This window comes from Dryobates pubescens, chromosome 1 (assembly GCF_014839835.1).
Source record: "Dryobates pubescens isolate bDryPub1 chromosome 1, bDryPub1.pri, whole genome shotgun sequence".
Taxonomy (NCBI): Eukaryota; Metazoa; Chordata; class Aves; order Piciformes; family Picidae; genus Dryobates; species Dryobates pubescens.
This window is the reverse complement of record NC_071612.1, coordinates 63,401,814-63,418,822: the sequence shown is the minus strand read 5'-3', so window position 1 is coordinate 63,418,822 and position 17,009 is coordinate 63,401,814. Positions and strand designations below refer to the sequence as shown.

The 17,009-nt window shown below is 51.7% G+C and overlaps 1 protein-coding gene across 1 annotated transcript; it reads left to right on the top strand.

The window, feature by feature from the left end:
- The first annotated feature begins 8,401 nt into the window (after nt 1-8,401).
- TNNC1 (troponin C1, slow skeletal and cardiac type) lies at nt 8,402-14,879 on the top strand. Its single transcript, XM_009906280.2, has 6 exons — nt 8,402-8,516; nt 12,462-12,492; nt 12,803-12,949; nt 13,710-13,824; nt 13,933-14,069; nt 14,704-14,879. Exons 1-6 carry the CDS (start codon nt 8,493-8,495, stop codon nt 14,733-14,735), a joined length of 486 nt encoding a protein of 161 aa, XP_009904582.1. The 5' UTR covers nt 8,402-8,492; the 3' UTR covers nt 14,736-14,879.
- The last annotated feature ends 2,130 nt before the right edge of the window (nt 14,880-17,009 follow it).

Here is a 17,009-nt window from a genome sequence, read left to right as displayed (position 1 = left end):
TTCTGCAAGGCAACAGACTCGCTTCCCAGGCGAGCAGCAGCCACCTCAAGGCTGCTGACCATGTGGGCAGCCACGCTGACATTGTAGCCGCTTGTGGGCTCCATGGCCGCGATGGCCTATGAGGATGATCTCTGCCCGGCCGGAGGGCTGGAGGCATTCTGTGAACATCTGTGGGGTGAAGGAGAGAAGAATTGTCACCTACAGCCTGTCTCTCAGAGTATCTCAGCTGTGCAGCGAGAGGGAGATGCAGAGCCTTGCTGTGCTGGGGAGAAGACTGATGGCAGGGCTCAGGGTCCTGAGGGAACCAGGAGCTCGTTGGGGGCCTTTGCCTAGCCCCTTGCTGAGGAGCAGCGAGAGCCCTGTTCAGCCCCACACCTCAGGTGTCCCTTCAGCCACACTGACACCCTGGCCAGGAGCCGTGGGCACTGCTTACCGAGAAGAGGTCTCCTGGCACGTTTTCTCCTGGAAAGCAGCTTTTGGGCTTCTGAACTGGATCTGAAGGCATCACCCTCCTCTTCCTGCTTCTGCTTTCTTGTCATCTCCATCATGTGACTCCTTAGCAAAGCCTTGCTAGGCACCACGATTGCATTCTCCATGCCCTCTGCAGCACATTCTAACTAGGATGTCCGTGTCACCCTTCTTTGTCCAAGGATAAGGATGGTCTGAGTCAGCAGGGAGGAGACCAGGGGGCTGTCATCTGTCCTCGCATCTTCAAGGACTGTGGGAGCAAAGAGTCAGAGGTGTGGTGACAACCCTGTGTCCCCACCAGGAACTGCACGTTGCAGCCCAGGATTCCCTGGGCCAAGAGGGAGCCAGGGGACAGGTGGCTGGGCTGGAGGCTCCTAGTCAAGAATAGCCCCCTCCAGAAACACAGGCTCCCCGCAGAGGCCAGATGGGAGCTGACCCTCCCTTAGCCCGGCTAGGGCGGATCTCTGTGCCAGGGCGCTTCCTCATCCCCACCGCCTCACTCACCCTCTCTGACATGCTCCATGTCCTCCCGTTCATCCATCAGTCTTCGATGAGGCCTGAGGGGACAAAACGTGTCAGGGACCCCCCTGCCTGTCAGGGACCCCGTAGTCCACTGGGGACCCCACCAGCCAGCCCATAGAGCCACACAGCTCCCTGGGGAAGGCTGACCCCCGAGGGCAGCACCGGGGAGGGATGGATGAGATTGCTGCCAGCCCCAACTGTGCAGGCAGGGCTGGGAGGGGGTGAAGGGGTGCCCCAGAGGGTCTGTGGCAGAACACAGGGATGCTGGGAGAGGGGGGAGGGACCCTGTGGATTGTGGCTCACCAATGAACCTCACAGCCTCCAGCCGCAGGGCCTCCTGAGGGTTCCGCAGGTAGCTCTGGCTCTGGTGCAGGTAGTCCTTGGCCCTGCTCCTGTTCTTGGACAGCTGCAGACAGGAGTAGGGTGCAGGGTTTGCACAGAGCTGCCCCGACAGTCAGGTCAGTTTCCCCAGCCCAGCTGCCTGCCAGGTGGCACTGGGGTTGAGAAGGAGCAGAGGACTCCTCAGGAATGCGGATGCCGTGCTGGTGGCAGGCTTGCCCAGGGAAGATCCCAGGGTCTTTGGGACTGTGCTTACCAAGCGCTCGCGGATGCTCCATGCCTGCTGAGTCCCAGCCAGCTGTGCCAGCCTCCTCCAGTTCAGGAAGTGGCCAGCGCTGCGGAGAGCTTCCTGGGAGGCCTGGAGAGCAGCAGAGATGCCACCACCATTAGCAGGGGCACAGGACCCGGTGCCCCTCTCTTGGCAGGGCTCAGAGCCGCCTGTCCTGGGCCATCTGGGGAAGATGCACGGCTGGGGACTGATGCTGCCACCAAGTTCAGCACCCCAGAGGAAGAAAAGGGCAGCACTCTCTCTGACTGGAAGCCAGTTAGGGCTTTAACATTTTTGGCCCTGGTGGCCCCAGGCTCCCTTAGATCCACAGCTCAGTTCCTGGGGCTTCAAGGACCCATGCCAGGGGCTGTGTGAAGGGAGGCAGAGGGAGGACAAATGAAGCAGGGGGCAAGGAGAGGGGACTCTGCCCGGTGCTACAGATGCAGCAAGCTAGACCTCACGGTGACACGCGTTTGAAGGGTCCAGTGTCAGGACTGCCCTGGCTAAAGGAGCAGCTGGGTTGGGAATCCCACCTGGGCCACACTCTTGCTCTCGTCGTGCAGGTGGAAGAGCAGTGGCAGCAGGCTGTTGCACACCACCTTCTTCATCTTTTCCTTCCCTTGGCGCGCCACGAGCCTCATCACATCTTGGAAGAGACGGATGGAGAGCTGGATCTGAAGGCATCACCCTCCTCTTCCTGCTTCTGTTTCTTGTCATCTGCATCATGTGACTGCTTACAAAGCCCTTGCTAGGCACCACGTTTTGCATTCTCCATGCCCTCTGCAGCACATTCTAACTAGGATGTCTGTGTCACCCTTCTTTGTCCAAGGATAAGGATGGTCTGAGTCAGCAGGGAGGAGATCAGGGGGCTTTCATCTCTCCTCGCATCTCGAAGGACTGTGGGAGCAAAGCATCAGAGGTGAGGTGACAACCCTGTGTCCCCACCAGGAACTGCACGTTGCAGCCCAGGATTCCCTGGGCCAAGAGGTTGTGATGAAGAGGTTATTGAATGTATGAAGATGAAATATGAAAATATTATTGTTATTATCAAATTATTAATAACTGATGAATCACGAACTTACATACATGTTCTAGTGCACGTTCATGAAATACATTCCATAAGTGGCTTAATGTTATGATTAGAACTTATTTGAACTATCTTCAGACCATTTCCATAGCTATATAACAAAGGGTGCAGTTCCGCCGCTTGGCCACTAGATGGCGACTCGGCGGGACGCGGGCGGCTTCTGGCTACACACAGCAGTATTAATCTTTCTATGCGTCATTGATTACTCTGCTAGAGGCGGATACTTTGAACTGAGTGCTAGTGGATGAAAAGCACGTGGGAGATACTCTGTAGCTGTCCTTTGTAGCAAGGTGTAGGTCCGGCAGGCCACTGTCGCTGGACTGGTTCCTAGTCGAGTTGGACGTCGGCGTTGGGTTACTGTCTCCTCTCTCGGCGGTAGCGGAGAGGGAATAATGGGACCTGGGCTTAGCTCAGAAGCAGGTTCCCTTCAGGACTCAGTCGATTCCCTCCAGGCAGCAGGGCTCGGTCCTGGTCGGGGTCAGCCTGTGGGGACGGCCCTCGGAATCGGCTCGCACGGCAGGGCGGGGCGGCGGTTGCCGGTAGGTGGGCTCGGAGGTTTCCGGTTGGACAACGAAAGCAAACACTTATGGGGTGGGCCCGACTACGGCAAATCTCGGGGCTGATGTACACGGCCTCGGGGAGAGAATGCGGCTGCGTTAAGCGGCGGCTTATCGTTTACTGGGCTTAAAGGAACAGCAGGACGCACGGAGCGGTCCCGGGTTTGGTGCAGTATAGGCACGAACAATGCTTTGGTGTTCCCTGAGGTTCACAGGGCTCAGAGCGGCACACGTGGCGGCTCCTCTCCCGCTACGGCGGGGCTGGGCATATGTGGACTCGGTTTCGATCAAGTCCTTTCTCCCCGCCAACTGGGCAGATCTTACCCTCGGGGACTGGTCCAGTCCTCCGGTGGCACGGTGGGCTCTCCCGGTCGGTACGACTGGCTGTAGCGACTCTGGGCTCCTCGGGCTCAGCGAAGGTCCTCCCTCTGATGATCCTCACGATTGCTTCTCAGGATGCAGAGGCTTTCAGCATGCGTGCAGGTATGACAGAAGCTAACAACAATCAGCTCCTGGCAGAGGGCTGTGGCTCGAGAGTTGCTCTCTCCAGCAAGCACAGAGACAAAGTGAAAGAGGGGGCGACTTGTTTACCAACTGGGGTGATGCTTATAGATTCCTCGAGGCTGGGTTTGACCAGTGGGCCACTCTCATGAACAACTGGCTCCAGCCTATAGAAAGCGTGAAGCTAGAATTATGCCATACTTGGTGTCTGCACGAGCACTGCATGTGCTGGGTGCCTGCTGGCCTGGCCAATGCCTTGGCTTTTGTCTTCCTCCTGAAGGAGGGGGAACTTGTCCACACGCTGGGACAAGATCTGATAGCTGGGCAAAAATGTGCCTTCACCACAGAGGGAGCCAGGAGAGAGGTGGCTGGGCTGGAGGCTTCTGGTCAAGAATAACCCCCTCCAGAAACACACGCTCCCCCCAGAGGCCTGGTGGGAGCGGTTATAAATGACGGAGCCAATTAAAGTCAATGGAATATAGTTTCCATTTGAAAAGAGCAATTTTAAAGCAATAAGAGACCTGCAGAACAGCGCTGGCTGCTAAAATGCACAGCAATGATTTTCTAACTACCCTTTAAATATCCCACCCTTAATACATATGCATATAAAGGTGGGTTTATGTAAATTAGTTTGTCCTTCTGGTGGTCTTTCAATGATGTAATCCTCTAATCAGCACAGCCGGTGGGTTGTGTGCTAAGTCCTTGTGATTGTCTTTTTCGTTCTGTTGTTACAATCAACGGTCTTTCCTAGGGATTTATGTCTCTGTAGCAACTTCTCTTCCTTTCTCATCCTTGAAAAACTTATTGTTTCATAATACTTCAACTGGTAGCTGTTAATTCCTAACCTTTCACTAGGGCAGTAGTATGCATACATTAAAGCAAATAAAATTAATAAACAGCAGGCTATAATAAAACCTAAAATCTTACTCTATAGTAAAACAAGTCAAATTAATCATAAACAACTGATTATAATAAGGCCTAAAAAGAATCTCATTCTAGTTACATATGTAAGTTCCCAGTGTCTGACCCCTCATCTCATCATTCATGCTCCTGCTTTTGCTTTAATCAAAATCATCTAATTGACACGAATTATCATTCCCTTTATCACAGTATCTTGATGAGATAGTAAGTGATTTCGGAATGCAACTTTAATTAAGCTGAACTTCCCATCTCCTTAATTAAATAACAACTTGCAGTGCTCACACATCTGACAGTCTTGGTCTGTCAGTCTTGATGGGTACCCTTCTCTCCCCAGAGCAGCTTCTGCCAGCAGGTGCTAAGGCGGCTTGTGGTGTGACAGCCCATCCTGGCTCCTGGACAAGACTCTTCCACAGGAGCAATGCAGCTAAGGAAGGAGGCAAACGGGGGCTCCTTCACCTAAAAAACCCTCAGAGGATTATATGTGTAGCAGCAAATTAAGGATTAAATTAAAGAGCTTTGATTTTGTTGAGTCAGGGGACAGGGGAAGCTGGAGTGTTTTGCTGCTGCTCAGAGTCATGACAGAGTGCCCAAGAGCTCTGCAAACACCCCTGACCTCAAATAAAATTGCAACTCAGTTGGCCTTCTGCTTTTTATTTCCTTCTGTTTAACCTGAAAGATGCCTGTCCTTGTTTTGCAGTGGGTTGTGACTGCCTGAAAAGCAAAACTTGATGTGAGGTTTTGGAGGAAAAAAAAAGTTCAGTAAACCCTTCTGCCTGTCTTGGTACCTTGGGCTGACTGACAGCTGCAGTGGCACGTTGGAGTGCAGCTGAAGCCCCGGCTGGCAGCTTGCCTAACCACAGCTACAGCCCATGTGCTGCTGAGCCTCCATGTGCCAGATGAAGGGCACTTGTGCTGGCAGCCCTCCTCAGGCTATACACAGCCGTGCTCCATCCTGCTATGGATCTCACACATGAGAAAGAAGCAGGAGTAGATGGTTTTTCCTCTGGACAGGGGCCCCATGTTTCTCTACAAAGCCTCAATTCTTTTATCAGTAAACTGCTCCAGAGAGCCAGAGCATGCTGGAAGTTTTGGCTCCTAGCACCAAGCAAGGAGGCAGGGGTTGGCATGAAGCCCCTCGCCTGCACCTCCCTCCCTGGGAGGAACAGTCCCTTCTGACTGCCAGATGGATCTCATCTGTCCCCTCCAGGCATGACTCCGTTTTGCGAGTCTAATGTTTGCAGAAGTGTGGCTTTCCTGTGTCAGTGTGCTTGGTGGCAGTGACCCAGATTTCCCCTAAGCAGACAGAGACCCTTCCTCCTCATCCCATCCTAACCTAGATTTCATCCCAGCTGTTTCAGGAATGCAGCCATGAATCTTTGAAGGCAATGTCAGAGCTCCTGCTCCTGTCGTGTATCTACCCTGTCTGTACTCTGACACATCCCAGGGGCTGTTCTTAGGGGGATGACTCAGAACAGTCCTTGCCCTCTGCCATGGTGCCTGGCAGTGCCTGGGGCCAGCGCCAAGTGGCCTGCTGTCTGTGCAGGGAATCCTGAGGGGAGGAAAAGAGCCTGAGGGTGCAGTTTAGCCTTGGGAAAACACTTCCTCGGGAAGGTTTCCATGGAGGTGCCCAGGAGGGTTTGGGTGATGGTTCAGTGGTCCTTCATCCCAGCCTGTGCCCTCACCGAAGGACAAGCTCCAATGCCATTTAACAAAATAACTACTGCCCTTGGCAGCTTGTTCTGCCTTTTCTGTGATCAAGGAAGCCAAAATAACTGTGTGCTTAGAAAACTGAGGCTTGGTGGGATGAATCCTATGACTGGAGTGTGGCAAAAGGCTGGAGAGGTGGGCTGAGGAGAATTTCATGAGGTTCAGTAAGGTAAAGTGTAAGGTCCTGCACCTGGGTCAGGGCAGTCCTAGATATCAATTACAGCCTGGGGGATGATGAAATTGACAGAGCCTTGGAAATGATCAGGAGGCTGCAACACCCCTCCTATGAGGACAGGCTGAAGAAGCTGGGAAGAGAAGGAGCCTAGTGAAGAAAAGGCTCCAGGGACAGGGACACCTAAGAGCAGCCTTCCAACACCGGAAGGGAGCCTACAAGAAGGCTGGAGAGGTACTGTTTCCAAAGGCTTGTAGTGATAGGGTAAAGGTCAATGGTTTGAAATTAGAGAAGGGTAGGTTTAGGTTGGATGTTAGGAAAAAGTTCTGCACCAAGAGGGTGGTGGAACACTGGAACAGGTTGCCCAGAGAGGCAGTTGAGACCCCATCTCTGGAGATACTCAAGCTCAGGCTCGACAGGGCTCTGAGCAACCTGATCTGGTGGAGGATGTCCCTGCTTGACTGCAGAGGGCTTTGGAGGTCCTGTCCAACCTGAACCATTCTGTGATTCTATGTTCCAGTGCTGAAGCATAAGATACTTCAAAACGTAGTGCCTTAAATACAACTCTTTGCCTTTTTATGGCATCTGCTATCCCTACACTGAGAAGAGGCAGAGCCTGGCTGAAGCCTGGGTAAATCCAAGCCAGCGGGAGCCTGCAGGATCACAGTTCACAGCAGCCTCTGCAGCAAGTTAACCTTTTGGGACTGCAAAACCTGGAGAGCTGTGGTGTGGGGCCAGGGTGCTGCGCTCACCAGTGCCCTCGCCTCTTGCTGACACCACCCCAGCTCCCAGCCCAACACCACTTTGTCAAGGCATGACGTGGGGACAGCAAGTTTTATCATGCAACATGATTTCTATTAAAGGGATAAGGGATTTGTAGATGAGGTGAAACCTAACAGTTTCGTTCACAGTATTTTCAGTTTTGCTAACCAATGCTGTTAGGAGCTAGCTGGAGGTGAGACTGTCACCCTGAGACCCCGGAGCCATCATAGCTCCTTTGACACAAGAGGGAGTCCTGAGTCATCAGAGAGGTATTGCTTTGGTTGCTGTGGATTGAAATGCTTTTCCCTGCACTGAGAAAACAATGGTCATCACTTGGAGGCCTTTGGTGTGTTTTGCTCTCCATCGCAGGGGGGTAAAGCCAGGAGTGTGGATTTTCCCCGTCTGCAGCAGGGAGAGGTCAGCTTGCTGCTTGGGTGAAGTGAGTCCTGGTTTCCTAAAGTACCAGGCATTATCCTGAAATCAAGCAGAACTGAGAGCCACTCTAGCCCTCCACCCCATTGTGCAGCCTCAGCTAAATGCAGGAGACAAGGCAAAGCTCCATCTGTCTCCACACTTCTCCTCTCCGTGGTCCTGGGCCTGCATCCTCATCCACACACACAGCGCTGGCCTCTTCAAGGGTGTCAGTCCCCACTGCGTGCCCTCCATGGGTTTGGGGACAGCCAGCAGAGGGGACAGGGAGCCCCCAGCACCCCCCAGGGCGACATTTGCCGCCGGAGCGGGCTATTTTGGGAGGCGTGACTTTCCCGTATTACCCGGTTTAATTAGGCACGGTATAATCTTTCTAACGTAGCTCCCAGGGCGGGTGGAACAGGCAGGAGGTGGAGGTGACGCGGCGGCACGCAGCCAGCCAGGGCAGTCAGGTACTGCAATCTATCAATAAGGGTCCTGTCAAAGCCTTCCCGTATCGAAGTTACAAGGAAACCTCCAGCTGCCCCAAAGCGGGGCTGGCCCCGGACGTGCCAGCCTTGGGCTCGGCAGCGTCCCAGTCCCAAGGCACGCAGGGGAGGCATTCCTGCGGGGATGGGCCAGGGATGGGCGTGTGGGGCTGCCGGTGGGCCGGTCACATCCCCCGGGGCGGGCAGTCCCTATATCAGCCGTGCTCCCCGGGGCAGCCCTGGCAGAGTGTGACCGTGACGTCCCCCGGCCCGGCGCCCACCCTCTCCAGCCATGGATGACATTTATAAGGCAGCGGTAAGTGCCTCCCTTTGGGGCTTGGCTTTGGTTGGGGGCGTTAAAGGGTTTGGGGGTGGATTTTAGAGCAATTTCGCTGAAGCTCTGAAAAACTCAAATAAGAAATTCTTGTAGGATGGCAACTTCCAGTCAACATCAGCATCCAGCACCCAGACCTTTCCCAGGGGTGGCCCTGAAAGTTTCACACCTCTCTTGGAAGTGTGAAACTCTCAACTGTGCTGCTGAACTATTTGCAATTGCTCCCCTGGCTCCCTGCCATCATGCAGGGAGAGGACCTGCAGATGAAGTTACAGATCTCAACAGAACCTTGGAAGAATAAGAGGTTGCTCCAGGTTTTAGCCCAGATAAAGCAGAGACCATTTCCCATCGAATAAGCATTATTATATGGGTTAGACCTTGTCCTCTTCTTTCTATTGCTTGGGAATTCTGCCCTGGCTCTTTTTCCCCCCTTCCTTAGCTGAGTAATTGCCTGGGAGATTTAAAAAGAGAAATCCCTTGGCTTTTCTCAGTCATTTCCAATCAGTTTCCTCTGCTTTGCCTCTCCTGATATCATCTCTGCTGAGATGCAGAATGTGAGCTATGCTCTGGGGGAATGCAGAGCATCCTGATGGCTATTTTAACTTACACAGCTGCACAGCTCGCTGTGCAAACCCAACCTATTTGGTCTGTAACAAGAACACTGTATTGTTTTGTAATGTAGACAACAGTGAGAGCAAGTGGAATGAGGATGAAAATAGATTCTAGATTGTGGGGATGTCTATTGTAGCCTCTCCATATCTGGAGTTAAGAGGTTTTTGTGGAGGTTTTTTGGTTTTCTTCTGGGATTTTTTTTTTTGGTGTGGTTTGTTTTTAAATAGATCACATTGATCAGGTTTGGTTTTAAGCAAGGGCACAAAAATTGCATTATACACATCCTATTTGAATTCCAAGAGTTTTTAGGGGGAAGAATGTTAGTGCTTGGTATGTAATTGAACTAAAAAATGGAAATGCTTGCACGTCTCCTATCCTTCAGTCAGCCCTGGACCTTGTGAAGTGGAACTCCCCTAGTGCTGCTCCCAATAGTGTGAAAAGGCTCAGGAGAGGCTAGACAACACTGCTCTGAGTGCTCCAGCCAACACCTCAAAAAGGGAGAAAAATGTGACCTGTAAAATCAGAGTCCATGTTTAATTAAGCTTTTTAATTAACTAAGTTCCCTGGGAGTCAAGGCACAAGTCCTTTCCTTATTTGCTGTGCCCATACCTAAGGAGAAAGGCTGCAGTGCTTTGTGATCTGGTGATACCCACAGCCAGCAATGTCTGTCAGCTGGGGCAGCGTGCTGGCAGCAGGGGCAGAAAGCCCTGAAAAGAAAGCACTCCCCACCCACAGGTTCTCTCCAAATCTCTGCCCCAGAAATGGGCAAATATCCACAGATGTAGGTCATCCCCATCCAAAGCCTGTGGGTTTTAGTGGAGTTGGACCATGGAGGAATTTAGCTGAGGAAAAGGAATGTCAGCAACAGAGAACAACCCAAACCTTACCCCAAACACAGGGCCCTTGACCAGGGAAATGGGCCACACCAAAACCTAGATGGACTCCCATGAGGAGTTTGCTGCTGGTTTGAAGGTGGGGACGTGTTGGTAAATGTGAGGCTCAAGTCCTGGGCATTAACTGCCAGCACTTCTACAGAGGCAACACAAATCCAAGCCAAGCACAGCTGAGAGAAACATTTTTTTTTTGGTGGGTCTGTTCCCCAAAGATTTTAACCATAAGAAAATCTTTACCTGAGAAAAACATAATCAAGGCCTTCCCTTGCTTGTTGTCAAATGGAAACACAGGATGAAGAGGAGAGCTGGTAAAAACAAAACACAGCAGATGTGTCATTAGCCTAGCTGCTGTGCAGTGCTGTGAGCTTAGTGCTTTCCTTCCCACGTTGCACATGGGTGCTGCTCACAGCTTTATTCCTCTTTTCCCTCCATCTCACTGCAGGGGCAGGTTCTTCCAGCTGCAGAGTGCATTATAACCAGCTCAGGAGACAGCTCTGTGATCTGAGTGCCACTCTGCAGATGCAGTGCATTTCATTTACATACAGCACAGCTCTACATCTCCCAGTACAGTAGTCAAAGAAGCCTCAAAACTGAGTATTTTATTTTTTTCTGCCTGCTGCTGGCATATATTAATATTATGTCTCTGCCAGATTCCCTACATGCAGCCAGAGAACCCAGTGCCTTTTCATCTTGCCCACTCATGCCTAGATAAGGGTGTGCAAACACAAAGCTATTTTGGGTACATTTTTAGGCTCTGTTAAGTGGTGCTAAGAACAGTGCCAGGGACAAGTGTCCAGATAAAGGGCTACAAGGATAAATACCAAAGCCTGGGAACAATTGGGGAGCTCATCTTGATCTCCAGCACCTCTCTCACCCGAGCTTATAAATAGCAAACACGCCAAGAGGGTCATGTTACTGGAGCCGCAGGACGGTGGCTGTGGCCCTCAGCAGAGGGAGTGTTGTGGCTCCTCTTGATCTGCCAAAACAATAGCCACGACGGGCTGGCAGCTGCCTGCCTGCCTTCAGCAGTGCCAGGGCCTCAGTGGGTTGGGGTTTCCTCCTGCAATAGCAATCCTGCTGGCATCCTTAGTGCTTTCTGATGTGAGAGTCTTCACCTCCTGGTGCATGGGGAGTGGGATAAGGCTCTCTGCCTGCTGCCCATGTGCTCTGTCCCACTGAGAAAAAGTATTTTCCCTGCCTCCTGCTGTAAGGGGGAGGGATTTGCAGATAGCTTTTGCAAAACCATTACTCTTTGGGACAAAAAAACTATCAGCCTTTGCTCAAACCCAGGGTGCCACATCCTGGGTTGCAGGGTTCTGCCCCAACCAAAATGTGGTGGGGATGGTTGTTGGGAGCTGCTTACTGGAGGTGGTAGTAAGGAGACATCAGTGTGGTTAGGCACTCTCTGCATGGGCTAGAAGTAGTCCTGGCAGTGAGTCATATCTGTCTGAAACCAGAGAGGCTCTTGACCAGCATGGGAAGGAAAAGTCAGTGTTTGCAGGGGTGTTGCTGAAGGGGCAGCAGGACACGGTGGTGTGGTCAGCAGTTTTAGCTAAGCACTTAAAGAGGTACAACACAGAGCTGATGCATTCCTCTTTGCTCCCTGCATTAATGAATTTCATTAATTTCATAATCTTCATTAATTTCATTAATTATGCTAAATAATAAGCTCTCAATGATCATTTGTGGGGCATTAATTAGGGTTTGGGAACAATCTGCCAGCCCTTTTTGGCTAACACTTAAAGCTCCATGGTCCATTTCTTCCAGAAGATACCCAAAACAGGCTAAAGGGAATAGCAGCTCCTGTCAGAGGCAGGAACCTTTATTTCACTCGGATAGAAGACCACCTCTTAATGCTCTGGATAGTGCAGAGAGTCTCCTGAATCTATACCTGGAAAAACAGGTACCAGGGATGGTCTTGTCTGCCTCTCAGTCCCCAGGGAGCTCTTCAGCACATCCTACCTCTGACCTGGCCTCAGCCTACATGTAGCCAGCCCTCAGCAGTGCAGCCATCAAAGTGGAATAGAATAGGAGTAACCAGGTTGGGAGAGACCTTCGAGATCATTGTGTCCATCCTGCTGTGAAACCTGCCAGCAGTAAGAAATCATCCCCAAACAGCCAACAGAGACAAATGCTTTTCCTAGTTGGTCTCCTCTGCTTGTCCAAAGGCTAATTCTGCCATGTATCAGCTGCTGCTGCTGCTCTAGAGAAATTATGCTCACCTCAAAGGAATTGGGAATAATTTCTTTCAAGGGCAAGTCTTCAAAAGGTTGTGGTGTCAGAACCCCATTGGTCATATATACCATAGCCCACAGGGGTGACTATTGTCCTTTGCAAAGACTGTTGAACAAAAATCACATCCCTTTGATAATTAGTGATATTGATGAAGAAAAATTACTTGGTCACTGTGTTTTCCTTACAGGTTGAGCAGCTGACAGAAGAGCAAAAAAATGGTAGGTGCATCTTCAACCTGACAACACAGCCTAAAGACAAGTTCCCCTGCCAGCAGTCAAGCCTGCCTCAGCAATTAGATCCCAAAAATTGCTTTGGCCAGACTGGCCTAAGTAGAACTCGACCCAGAGACTCTGATCCATCAGCATTCCAAACAAGACAGTTCCTGTGGTTATGTCTCCACTATGCCAAGCCAGGCAGTGCTGGGATGCACGGGCAGGGGAGACTGTACCTTGGACAAGCCCCCTTGCCCTGGAATCAAGGTGCAGTGCAAGACCTTCCCCCCTCATCTCTTCTTCCCTCTCTCCCCAGAGTTCAAGGCTGCCTTTGACATCTTTGTGCTGGGGGCAGAGGATGGCTGCATCAGCACCAAGGAGCTGGGGAAGGTGATGCGGATGCTGGGGCAGAACCCCACTCCTGAGGAGCTGCAGGAGATGATAGACGAAGTGGATGAGGATGGTAAGAAATTTGGGGTTCTGACACTCTCTCAAGCACCCTCCCCATGTCCACAGGCATGAGTGGCATGGTGTGGGTTGGGAGTGCTCAGCATGTCTGCAGCACTGGTATGATCCATGCTGGAGATTGTCACAATCTATGGGGAGCAATCTGCAGTGCTGTGATTCTGAAGGACACTAAACACCCACCGAACTTCAGCATGGTTCCTTTAGGACATTTCCTAGCAAAGATAAACTACAGAAATTACTCTTCCTATAATGATCAGACTGCTTGAACTAATTGCAGGGGGGGGGTACTGTGAGATTGCACAGACCCATTTAAAACCCCAAACGTAGGCTGAACGTAGCAACTGCCAACTCCAAAGCAGTTAAACATCAGGAAAACAGGAAAAGTGCTGTGTCACAGAAAACAACACTTACCACCTGCTGCTGCAAAACTGTGCTGCTTGAGTACCTGCCTTCTGCAGAATTTAACACCCAGGTGAGACAGGCAGATATCTCCCCAGCAGGATTTTTCATTCCTCGGTGCTTCCAGTAGGACTTTTGGTTCTTTTTGCCAAGGCACAATGACTGCAAAGGTTAACCATTCAATGATGAAGTCAGTGCAGGGCCTTAGGCACTCCAGCATCCTGAAAACTGCCTCTTGGTACAGGGCTGCTGCTGAGTTCTGGGCTTTGGTTACTGAAGGGAAGTGTCATCTCTCACCTGACATTGCCCCTTCCAGCCACTGCAGCATCAACTGATGGTGCTTGTTCTGCCTCCAGGCAGTGGCACTGTAGACTTTGATGAGTTCCTGGTTATGATGGTCCGGTGTATGAAAGATGACAGCAAAGGAAAAACCGAAGAGGAACTCTCAGATCTCTTCAGGATGTTTGATAAGTAAGAGCTGTGACCACAGCATGGTGGGGTGGTGGGAGCAGTGCAACCATCCTGGCTTCCCTTCCCCAGCATGTCGACCTGCTCCTGAGCTCTTCTGTCCTTGTCCAGAAACGCCGATGGCTACATTGACCTCGAGGAGCTGAAGATCATGCTGCAGGCAACAGGGGAGACCATCACAGAGGATGACATAGAAGAACTGATGAAAGATGGGGATAAAAACAATGATGGCAGGATTGACTATGATGGTAGGACTTCCCCTTGTGTGCAGTTTGGCTGCAAGCCTTTGAGCATCTCTTGGGCAGCTCCTATGCTCTTGGTTAGCTTCCTGAATGGGCATGTACTCATGCAGGAGGCACTGGGCAATGCATCTGACCACAGCTGGTGTTTGCACAGAGATGGGGGGGCATCTTGTGCTTGTGAAGTGGTAGCAAGGGCTGCCTTATCTGTGCCCATGCTGGGAAAGTCAGCTTGCACTGAAGCAGTGCTGCTTTTCACCAGCGACCTGCCCACCCCTTCCTGTCCCCTACACACAAAGCGCCATCTCTGGAGGGCTGTATGTTTGAATGCACTGCTGCTGAAATGACACCCAAACCACTTCTGAGCTGAGCCAGTGGCTGTACCCCTCCCTGGGCACTCACCTTCGACATTTGGGTGGCAACTGAGGGTGACTCTGGGCTCCAGTGACATTTCCAGCTGGAGTCACAAGTTGTCCTCGCCACATTCAGAGGAGCAGTAGCCGTTCCCCCTTGGCCTCCTGCCCATCAGGGGGATGCAATAGAAGACAGGGCTAGGGAAAGCTCCCAAAACCATACTTGGCAGCTGCCAGGTCACTTCAGTTCCACCTCACAGCCCTCGTCTCCAATGTCTTCCCCTTGGCAGAGTTCCTGGAGTTTATGAAGGGAGTTGAATAAATCTGAGGCCGGATCTACAACCTGCATCTCCTAAACTCCTCCAGTTCTCCATCTCATCTCCTTGGTTAAGTCCCCTGGCTACCAGCATGAAGACTGAGGGCTGAGAAAGGTGGCCGCTGGGAAAATAAAACATGTTAATACTGAGTGCCTCATATGGTTGTTCTTTGGAGGTTTAGTGAGAGCTTCACCCTGGCTCCACACTCCTGAGTAATGGGGCCACCCACTCCTTGGGGCTGTTGAGAGCCTGTGAGCTGTGTCTGGCAAGGTGACATCACAGCTGGAGGTTTAAGCATCCAAGCAGGTACTTTGCTATCAGCCCAGGGGGGCAAAGCCTAGCCAACAGAGTTGTGAATGCTTGGTGGTGTTGCATCTTCTCATCCCTGCCATGGTGAGCAAGATCAGGAGAAGGCACTGGTGCCTGCTGGTTTAACTGGAGCGTGGGCAGCATTTTAGCAACCACATGTGCATCACTGATATCCATGGGTGAGGGACAGTTCCTCTCCTCCTTGCCCTTGCCATGGCTCTCCTGAAGGGACACTCTTCCTCCTGTCATCCTGATGGCCACCACGCAGTGCACACAGAAAGATCTCAGGTTGTGTTGGAAACATGAATAAAAGCCATTCCTAAACTGGACTGGGTGCCCCCCTCCCATTTCACTCAGCCTGGCAGGAGGCAAGCAGCAGCAGCCCAAGGGCGTTTCATGGTCCTCCAGCAGCCTTGGGTGGGAGTCTTGCCACACAACAACCACATTGCCCAATTTCCCTGAGAAACCACACCCATTTTGACCACAGGGGCCCAGAGCAAGACAACTCTGCTCTGGGTCTTGGTGCCCAGGCACAAGATGACAGCAGGGCTGAGGAGGAAGAACAAGCTGTGCTGTCCCCAAGGGCCCTGGGTGCCATCTTTCCTTATCCCAAGGAAGTGTGGCATTCCTGTGGCATTAGCAGCTCCCCCTGCACATAGCTGCCTCCTCCCATCGAATTACAGCTCACACATTGCAGTCATGTTGCTAAAATCAAACATTTACTCAAGTAGAGTAAACATTGGCAAGGCAAGACTGTGTTGGTGCAAGCCCTTAGGGATGCTGCCCTCAGCCCTGGGTGAGTGTGCTGCCGTGCCAGTGCCCCTGTGCCCGCTCCACCGGTCCTCTGCCTTCCTCCCAGACCCACCCAGCTTTTGCTTTCTTTGCCCTCTGCAGAAATAACACCCTGAGCAGCTGCTCTTGATCTGACACAGCCTCTCATGGGTAGCAATAATGAAAAAGCATCATTCAGACCAGACAGGCTGGAGGTGAAAGCAGGCCTGAGAGGGGATGGCAGCTGTTTGGAAGGACACAGCCATGTCTTCCCTCTGGACAACTAACACCACATGTCTTGCCCAACCAGGGCTTGTAACATCAGAGAAACAGAGACGAGGAACCCCTGTCAGCTACAGCAGCTGATTTTTCTTAAACCCCAGGAGATCTTGTGAACACTGCTAATGCAAATATCTGGAAGACTCCTTCAGAGGGGGTCTCTGCAAGGGTCCCAAGCCTTCAATGCCATAGCTCCTGCTGATTCAGCAGGACTGCAGGTGCACCAGAAGCCAAAAGACACAGAAATATGTTGGCTCAAACAGTCCTGTGGCAGGAAATACTATGGAGCATCATTGTCTTCAGTTTCCAATGAATCTGTTGCCTAGAGATCAGAAAAATAATCTTCCACCTCCCCAGCATAGCAGAAGAAGTAATTTCCTACTGAGACCTACTTCTGAGGACACACTTGAGGTTCCCAGGCCTGGAAACCACCATAGAGCTGCAAATACCTGCACTTTGGCCACAAGCCAAGGTGTCACCAGGTCTCCCCACAGACACATCCATCCAGCCTGCAGGCAGCCCACACTCTCACATGACATCTCAGTGACCCCATTATTTTCCTGTCCCACCTTGATACCCAGCAAAGATGTCTCCAAGATACTCCCCACTGCTTACTGACAGGCTTTGGCTCACTGAAGAGTGAAGAAAAGAAGAAATAAGGTTATCCTTCCCCCTTCAGTCAGCCTGGGGAGGACTGGACTCTGCCATGGCCCCAGGGAAAAGTATGACTGCAAAGAGCCACTTGGCCCTGTGCCTTGGCCCTTCCCTCTCAGTTCACTAGCACAGGCAGCAGCAAGCCACAAGCTTGCTGGCTGCCCACTCTTTTCTGAGGGTAGAACAGGAAAGGTGATGGCTGGAAAGAGGACTTGTCCCTAGAAGAGCAGACATGCCACTTCTATTTTGCCTTCTTTAGTCCTTAA

Coding starts and splice junctions, on each gene's coding strand:
- TNNC1 (XM_009906280.2), top strand. CDS start 8,493: ATGGATGACATTTATAAGGCAGCG. Junction 12,493..12,802: donor GACAGAAGAGCAAAAAAATG/GTAGGTGCATCT, acceptor CTCTCTCCCCAG/AGTTCAAGGCTGCCTTTGAC. Junction 14,070..14,703: donor TGGCAGGATTGACTATGATG/GTAGGACTTCCC, acceptor TCCCCTTGGCAG/AGTTCCTGGAGTTTATGAAG.